This window comes from Xiphophorus hellerii, chromosome 9, assembly GCF_003331165.1.
Source record: "Xiphophorus hellerii strain 12219 chromosome 9, Xiphophorus_hellerii-4.1, whole genome shotgun sequence".
NCBI classification, from domain to species: Eukaryota; Metazoa; Chordata; class Actinopteri; order Cyprinodontiformes; family Poeciliidae; genus Xiphophorus; species Xiphophorus hellerii.
In genome coordinates this window covers 9,110,317-9,120,069 of record NC_045680.1, presented here as the reverse complement: position 1 = coordinate 9,120,069, position 9,753 = coordinate 9,110,317, and the positions used below count along the sequence as shown (strand labels likewise).

The 9,753-nt window shown below is 36.4% G+C and overlaps 1 protein-coding gene across 1 annotated transcript; it reads right to left on the bottom strand.

Moving 5' to 3' along the window:
* Positions 1–1,096: 1,096 nt before the first annotated feature.
* On the bottom strand, positions 1,097–4,976 carry LOC116725213 (N-acetyllactosaminide beta-1,3-N-acetylglucosaminyltransferase 3-like). The gene is made up of 2 exons (XM_032571117.1): positions 4,867–4,976; positions 1,097–3,383 (listed from the first exon to the last, which is right to left on the bottom strand). The coding sequence occupies exons 1-2, from the start codon at positions 4,869–4,871 to the stop codon at positions 2,246–2,248; spliced, it is 1,143 nt and encodes a 380-aa protein (XP_032427008.1). The 5' UTR covers positions 4,872–4,976; the 3' UTR covers positions 1,097–2,245.
* Between the last annotated feature and the right edge of the window lie 4,777 nt (positions 4,977–9,753).

Sequence of the window (9,753 nt, the reverse complement as noted above, 5' to 3'; positions counted from 1 at the left end):
TTATCTCCCACGACCTTCTTATGGCTAAAACTGGTTCCTTCTTTATCACTTCTTACTGCTAAATAGCCTTGCATTTTCTGTTTTGAAACCACAATCCAACAAAAGCCACTTAGACCCTTCAGTAATCTTCTTATACTTCAGACTACGGTTATATCATAATCGCCATAATGTTCCACAACATCTTTATGCAACCAAATACCAGTTAGTGCTTATGAGTCAAAGTTCAAAACAAAACTTTTTGTGAAGATGAGAAAAGAAGAGGAACAAAATCCTCTTAATTCTTGTACCCTTCCTGATGGTCACAAAGAGAGGGGAAAATGTGCTACTTTGTGCAAACCTAAGGAATGAGACCTAATTTAGAATTATTTCTTAAACACACACATGAACACAAAAGGAACTTCTAAGTCAAAGTTATTTAAATCATCTGAAAACTCTGCCTTAAGCTTAACTAATTTGGGGCTTCCCTCCAATGTTCTGGGAGTCACAAATTTGACTGACAGTACAGTTATCTGTCTCTTTGTCCCACTATTTTCATGATAATGTACTTTGCTTCTCCTTATGATGACAGTGTCAACATTGATGCCTGTGGTGTACTCAACAGGAATTAGGTCTTCGCCCCATGGAAACTCCCTGAACTTGCAGGTTCCCTTGATTTCAATGAAGTCTGGTCTTGCCCATAAAAAGGATTTATTTGAACAACCCCTCACAAGGAGAAGTGACATCAGCCATTGTGAGTTTCAAAATAGTTGTTCACATTGAATTCTTTCCTGAAACCAGTCGATTAAAGAGAACTACAGCATGCTTTTTATCCTTCCAAAAGGATTTTAAATCATAAAAAAGAAATGTTTGTACTTTTCCAAGCTTGGTAAAACATGATTCTTAAGCCTACTTGGATCATGTTTTAAGCAGGCATACTTGAATACGGTTTTAAGTTTAAACTTAATTTAAACTTAAAACACCTGTCTTTAAAGCCTTAAATCTCATTAATAAATTATTTTCAAAATAAAAATTTGTAAAGGAACTTCTAGATTCAAAATCTTTCAACATTCAAACCAAAGATTACATAGGTGTAAAAAAATAACTCTTCCAAATCCACTTAGGTTGAGAAACACATTTATTTTTTGTACAACTGAATTAACTGATAGTTTTAAATAATATAAAATAAAAATGTAGGTATTGCAATAAAGAAAATAATCTAGTTGTAACTTCATATTAAAATGGATTGTTTTATGTGTAACATCTCCTCATGACCATGCAAATGGTCTGTGAAGCAACAAAGTCACAAGTTAACATAAAGGAATAGGCCTTGTGAGAAGCATATCCTGATAAATTAGAAAAACTGATCAATATCACCCTGTTTTCCAATAAGTTAACAAATCAGACCTTAGTTAAAAGAAAAGAGTTAAAAATGACAAAATTTCCTACTTCATTATCTTTAGGCCGCTAAAGATAATGGTCCCTGGGTCTTCAGACCCCCCGGGAAGACCCAGGACACGTTGGAGAGACTATGTTTCTCTGCTGGCCTGGGAATGCCTTGGGATTCCCTCAGAAAAGCTGGAACAAGTGGCTGGGGAGAGGGAAGTCTGGGCCTCCCTTCTTAAGCTGCTACCCATGCGACCCGACCCCGGATAAGCGGAAGAAAATGGATGAATAGATGGAAAATAACAACAAACCCTATACAGCACCAAGCTAACCTATAGCTTAGAGACACTTTACCCTCAACATGGTTTCTTTTCCTTGTACTTCACATGTAATTATGAAGAGCTTAAATAACACCCTTCCACAAGCCACTTGTGGGTTAGCCACATTGTCCGTTTGCACAAACTTATCCTCATTTATCCACATTTTAACAAAATTTTGTATTACTTTCACAATATGACTGATGGTAAAATCAGTCATATTTTTTTCAAATATTATTTTCAAAATCACAGTTTCAAACATGAATACAAGTCATGTCTAGCATTCCCTGGTCTTCTGTCTTCTTTCTTTAGCTTATCTTGAGTTATTAAAATAGAGATTGTCTTTCTTCTTATAAACCTGTAGCCACACACACACTCATATATAATAAATTAGAATTTGAGTTCAATGAATTCACCTTTAAATGATTAAAATAACCTTTTTAAAATAACCTTCAAACTTCTGAAAAGAGCCCAAATGCTTAAAAAAAAAAAATCCAGCCATTTTTTGGCATTGTTAAGCTACAGTCCATTTATCCAACAGACTGGAGTCCTTGTCTGTGTTTCTTTCAGGGGTCACATTTCAAATGTGGATCATGAACTTCTTTCCACATTAGATACATATCAGCTGGTATAAATCTGTGTACTAATAGAAGATCTCTCAAATAACAAGGTTCAAGATTGTCTGCTCCTTCAGATGGTATATTTAGCCCTAATGTTTTCACACCGCTGTGAGAAGAAGGTGAAAGTCCTGCTTTGGACAAACAGATCCCCATGTAAACATCATCAATGGGGTGGATGGGTATGGACTGTGACATCCTGTAAATCACCATAGCCGTGTAGCCGGACAGAAGGTATCCCCCTCCTCCACAGTAAGGTAGGTATGTGTTTGACTCCTGTATCTGGACTGGAATGAAATATTTGCTTTCCGACCACCTGACGACCTTTTCGTCCAGAAACAAGTAGCCAGTGAAAAGGTGCTTGCTTCCATCATTGTCAGGGAGGTTTCGGAGATATTCCATCATGTTGTCAGTGTGGGCAAACACATCGTCGTCGCCGTTAAGCAGGAAGCGAGCATTTGGACAGTTTCTCTCCATCCACCCGTAAAATAGCATTTGTTTCAGTGTGAGGTTGTAAAACATGTCATTGAAATCCCACTGGAGGATGTCATTGAAGTCCTTTTGTTCCTCTTCCAGTAATCTGTTTAGCTTTTTCTTCTCGTAACCAGAACCTGATGTTCCTAAGGTGAATATCCGTCGAATCCACATACCTTTATGGAGCCTCTCTTTGGCCCAGGTTTTACGTAGTACTTCCCGACGGTCATAATTCAAAGGAGAGCTTTTGATGACAAGTAGAAGGAAGACTTCTTTGTACCTGTTATCTCTTCCACACTTGTCTGGCAGGTCTAGCAACAGGGGAAAAGTACGGCAGTGGCGGTAGTACAAGAAATTTTTTAGAGCATCAGGAAGAGAGCTGAAGTCTTTCATGTCAGCAACCGACATGTTTGCTTCACATTTTGGAACTAAAACTTCCTGTGTGTGTAATATGGTGACAGTTTCTGATTGATTGTCATTGTTAAAGACGTCAGTCACTGGGCGGCTGGAGAAATTGTAGTTTGTAAAGTCAGCACTGTACTGATAGAAGTAAATGACCATAAAAATAACTTCCAGCACAAAGAGAGCTGCAATGGTTCCTCTACTAAAAATCCTGTAAGAAAAAGACAAAAGAAAATAGCACAAAATATGTTAATTGTTAATAAAACTGGTAACTTCATGCATTTATTTCAATGTAAAACTACTTAAATCTGTTTCATTTGCTTTCTGAATGGGACTGCTACGGTTAAACTTGACTGGAGATTTGAGTGTCTAGTGGTCAGTGCAAATAACTGAAAAATTTACCTTTTCATGAGTAAAATTAAAGGATTAGACAATAGATTTTCTAATCTCCATAATTTTGTGCTTCATCAATATAAATTTTTTGTAAAAATGTCTAATAGCCTACATAAACCTCTACATCATCAAAGTCACCTGTAGTCCAGCGTCGCTGTAGGTTAGCAATTCAAGTCTGTACTGATTGTCCTTACAATTGTCTAAATGAAGTCTTGTTTTTTTTTTTGCAACTTAAGTGTGACTCAAGCTGGAGTCTCAATCTCAAGTCAACATCTCTGTTAGAAACTGAAGAAGACTTTTGCAAAGACTTCCTCTTTGCAGAAGGCTCCATGTTTTATTGTTTTCTCTATAGACTTTCCAGGAAAACTAGTCCAATCTAAAATTAGAAAGGTGCATAAATCCAGTGTAGTGAAAAGTAATATTTTACTTTTAGGTAACCCTAACACCTGACTTTTCACTACAAGTGAAGGGATCTTCTTTGGACTGTTTTTCTTTTTCATACTTTTCTGACAGATCGTTCTTTGTAGCTACTTTTAACTACAGATCTCGCCATAATCCAGTCCATTTGGTGTACACCAAGGTTCTGTTATGGGGCCTCTAGTGTTTTTGTTGTATTTGCTCCCCACTGGGCGCAATCTGTCATCCTCTTATAACTGAGATGCGCATGTTATTTAATTGTACACCTCATATCATCCATGTGAGAAATTTAAAATCCAGTTTGTAAAAGTGCTAAGACTCTATTATACTCCTAAAAGTAGATGGCAGAGTTTTCTTCAATTAAATGAAGACAAAACTGAAATTGTTATCTTTGCAGCAAACAAAAGGAGACAGAACCTTTTGTGAGCTAGTCCCTCTTCCTCTTCCTTTGGAATTTAGATCGGTGGACTCAGTCTCTTAAAAGCCAGTTAAAATCATATCTTTACAAAATCTGCTTTTATTTATTTATTTATATATTTATTTTACTTATCATTTTCTTGCCATTAATTGTTGGATTTTGAAGACCTTTTGTGATTGTATGTCTTGACAAGTACTCTATACATAAAGTTGTACTTACTTTTATAGTTATTCTTAAAGTCGGAGAATAAATATATTTCAAACAAAAGGAAATACAATATTTTCAAAATCTATAAGACCGATTTTTGTATTAGATATAAACTTGGTTTCAAGCTTTGAGCAACAAGGGGAAACTTCCTTCTTTATGCATGCATGTGGAGCGCAGTTATAGACGTCATATTGTATATAGAAGATTTACAATAAAGTCTGAAGAAAATCACAAAACATTTTCCAGAAATAAGTCTTACCTCATAGCAGCAATTAAAAGATTTGCTGAGGCAACCTGGCTTACTTCAGAAGCTTACAGGATTTCCGCGATGCTCTCAGTGGGGCTGCGTTCGGTTCCGAACGCTGTGACAGATAATGGTGGGGATTTTTTTTACCCTGAGTGTAGCCTGACAGGCTGCCTCCTATTCATTGGGCATGCGCATAATGAAATCTCAAGGATGAGGTAGACCTATGTGAGGAATAAGGCTATCACAAACTAACTACAACCAGGTGGTCCATGTATACTCACAGTCCAGGCAACATTAATCAAATAATAATTTAGCATGCGCTAGAGTGCTCCCCACAAGAGTAGTGACATGGGATAGTATTATTTACAGGGTTTTAAAATATTTTGAAGTAAAAGAGCACCATAGCAGAATAGAAAATTTCTCCATGTGCACTGGTTTCTTCCTAGTCAAAACATAAGCATTTGGTTATAATGTAGTTTCAATTTAGATTAGGTAGGGCTGTTCCATGTTTGCTTCTGTTGTGTTGCCCCTATGGACACACCTTTCCAGGTACATTCAAGGAATTTTACATTCCTTTGTCACAATGAATAGTTTCAAAATGACACAGCAGTCATAGCAGGTGGTGTAAACACTGAACAAAAGAAAAGAACTACCATAAAAAACACTACATGGAAACAGGAAGGCTGGAGAGAAAAAAAAAGTAAAACACAGAAAAATGAAAAGATTTTTTTTTTTAAAAACTTAGTTATATTAGTATTATTAATCTTATACACATAACATATTTAAAAAATAACTGTATAAGATACAGGAATGAGGCACAAACAGCCATTATAATAAAAATGACACAGCAGAGGGGTTACAAAATACACAAATATATTGATAAAAATAAATAAAAAGAGAAGTATCCATCCACAAAATCAAGCGAGAGAAAAAGGAAAACAAAGCTAATTTCAGTAAGTAATAATTCAAACTTATTCAAAACATGCCATCTAACTTCCGAGAAAAATATGCAAATTCATCTGTGCGTTCTGACGTTTTTCTCAGCCTGTTTAGACAGAATGAAGCTAAACGAGGTAAGATCAAAGTTTGTTTTGCAGAATAAGCCAACCAAATTACAATGCAAACAACACAAACACTGTCCAACTAGTGCAGCTCTAACCATTAAAAAGACGGTGAAGTAGTTATTTATCAAAATGGAAAACAATACATATGTCAGGAGTGGGTTTTTTCTGTGTTGATTTGAGTTTTTCTATGTGTTTATTTTGGGTTTCTCCGTCTTGAGTTTCCGTGTTGTCCTGTCTACCCCTTCATTGTTCCCAGATGTGTCTCGTTCCGTGATTGCCCTTTGTGCTTTTAATACCACGTGTGTCTCTGCGTCTTTCTCGGGTCCTTGCCATACCAGTCATACCAGTCAGTCGAGTCAGTCGGTTCTGTAGATTCTGTCGTACCAGTCGCTACCAGTTTTGAGCCTTAGCTTCCTGCTTATCTGTGCTGCCTGGCAGTGATGGCCAAATGAAGCCTCATGAAGCAATGAAGCTTCCGGCCCATTGCTTTGCCCAAAGGTTCATTACTCGGTGGTTCATTCATTTCTCACTAGTGACATCTGCTGTTCAAACTGTGACAGCCTTGTCACTCAGACAGACATATTTAAAAACAATTAGTACATGCAATATTGTCACAAAATTTTTTGTCAAACTCATGTTTAGTAACAGGAGAGTCAATTAAATCCTATTTAACTAATCTTTTTTAGTTATTAAAATGATTTGTAGTCCATCCTGGTATATGTTGACTGTTGGTGGCTGTTTTCTTTTGTCATTGACTGATTTGACAATAGACATTTGTTTTAGTGTAGTACTCGGAGTGCAGTGCTTGTTGGGGCAGACAGTATTCTTTGAGTTTTGATTTGCCTCCTAAAAACTGAAATTCTTCAAAAGTTCTCTTTTTCTTGGATTCCTATTGGCTCTCTGATCTGATCCCTTATATTTTTACTCATCAGACCAGAATTTTACTCTTCCAACAGCTTTAGTCTGTTTCTGCTGTGCAAGACTGATATATTTTTGCAGAACAAAGAAGTGGAAATTTCAAGAAGGTGAGAATTTTGGAGGTGAAGGGTTTAATTATTTTTTATTTAAGAACCTTGTGAATGATCATCTCAAAGTATTCGCAGATGTCAGATTTTTTCTTCTCGCTGGCTCCTTTTCAATCAAGTTCATTTGTGTAGCACATTTCAGCAACATTGCAGTTTCAAAGTGCTTTACATAATAAAAAACACACAAATATAATGTCATAAAATATACCATAATCAACAATTGAGAAAATCAATAACAAACATTACATTTTGATGAGTGCCATCATCAAAATCATTAATACACATGAACTATAAAAGGTTCCTTTTATTTCGGCCACTGCTGAAGACAAATACTCCCCTGATGCGATCAAATACAATAACCCGAGAAGCAGCGGCTCATCACGCCTTTAATTTGAAAACCGACACGCAAAATGAAGCAGTCACGTGACCCATGCAACGTGAGGCCTCGCTTGTTGCCAGTCACGTGGTTTTCAACAAGACGACACAAGCCTCGAAGCGGGGCTTCATCGGACACGCCCCCTTATTACTCTGTACAAGCCTCGAAGCCTGGCTTCAGATAGCCCATCACTACTGCCTGGACTTTTGGATTATTTTGTGCCTTTTTCACCATTAAACCTTTAGTTCATCATTCCAACCTGGGTCCTCCGCGTTTTCCTCGCCACCCTACTTCATGACGACATAATGCAAATGTTAGGGCGTTTTTGCATCCTCTCTCCCCATCTATTTGTCAGTTCACTCCATATAAATTGGAAATTGTGTGTCTCAAATAAACATTTGTCCAATATTTGGTCTGTTTAAGAAAGTGTTGTAAGAAAATATGATAGTACACTGACTAACTGACTAGATGATATCTCACCCACGTTTATGAACCAACCAAGAAGGTCATTTCAGGTTTTAGTTCCTTTCCCCCAAGGTTTTAAGATTTTATGTTGGATATTTTTTCCATTACAGAATAAACTTGAAATTTGATTTTGGAAATAGAAACTAAATTGTATGAAAACCTTGAAATATTGAGATATTCTGTTTAATGATTAAAGTCATATTGAAAATAACGTGAAAATAATATCTTAACGAAAATGGTGGATTCTGAATAGGCTGTGTTCTTCCTGAGCAGGTTTGGGATAGCTGGGTGTTTATATGCTGCAAGAGAAATATTGCCTTGTTATCTAATCCTGCTCTGAAGTATTAGCTCACTTACACAAAGCATGATTGTCATGTCTTGTCATTTTGACTTCACTGTGTGTAATTTTATTTCCAATTTTTACATCATCTCAAAGCTATTCTTGTCAGTTTGCCTTTTATTTCATTTTAACCTTTTTCTCATCATTTCAACTGTTATCTTAAAATGTCCAAGTCCATGACAATATTTCTAGTTAATTATAGTTCCTCATAATTAACATATGGTTTCACTGGAAAATATTAAAACAATTACACCTGCTTATATTTGGCATATAGCCAACCATGAGTTAAGTTTGAAAACCACATGTCACCCTGGTCTGACGTATACACTTCATAATAAAAAAAATGTTTGAAACACTAAACAAGGTATTGAAACTTATGGAAAAACTTGTGTTTTCTTAATAAAATATCCTGTCATGTTCTTGGTACAAATAGAGCATCTCACTCAGGATAGTGTTCATTCAAAAACCTACATTTCTATGTAAGAAGGAAAAGAAATTTATTGCACAAAAAGTATAATTTCTACTTCAAATAATTCAGAAAAAGACAGGAAAAGTCATCTTGTTCAGGGTGTACCCCGCCTCTCCGGCCTCTCACTCTCATGCAAATCACACAACCAGCTGGTATAGAAGCGGAGGATGGAATGAAGGGCTTGTATTTACTATGCACTAGATCAGGGGTCTCACACTCCAGTCCTCGAGGGCCACTGTCCTGCAGTTTTTAGATGTGCCACAGATACAAAACGCTGGAATGAAATGGCTTAATTACCTCCTCCTTGTATAGATCAGTTCTCCAGAGCCTTGCTAATGACCTAATTGTGTGGTCTATTCATTCATTCTATTCTATTCAGGTGTGCTGCAGCAGAGGCACATCTAAACGTTGCAGGACAGCGGCCCTCGAGGACTGCAGTTTGAGACCCCTGCACTAGATGGTGCTGTTACATCATTTTCTCTAGAAGTATCCAACAACTTTAAGTAGTTGAATTATAACCTAATGTGACATTTGGTCAATAATGTTGACCAAATTACATTGACTGTTGTTTTCCTTCCTGAAAACCATACGTGTGCTACCTGAAGCCTAAAGATTTAATGACCCAATCACACACTATAGGTCAAGGAAATCCTTCCTGCCACATGCCATCTCACTGTACAATAAAAGCTAAATCATTGTTCTGCACTAATCAGTCCAATTTTGCACAACTGCACTGTGGCACACTGCTGTACATATATTTACAGATACATATCTGCATTTTTTGAATCTTTGCAAGGACTCCTCTTAAGTTGCTTTTTATATTAACAGCATTTTATATTTTACAATTTATAGCATTTTATATTTTATTTTTATTTTATCTACAACTACTACTCAGTGGTAGTTGTTATTGTGTCTTGTCTCTATGCTGTAACTGCGAAGTAATTTCCCTGCTGGGATGAATAAAGTACTTCTACTCTATTCTATTCTATTCTATTCTATACATTCTGCTTTTGCTTTTTATTTATTCAGCTGATATATCTTACATTAAACTCTGGATTGAGGAAAGACATAGTTCCAAAAATATTAAATAATGAATCTGGCTTTGTGTCCTGTTATAAGAGATTAAACGTCCACTCAGAAGAACAAAGAGTCAATTATAA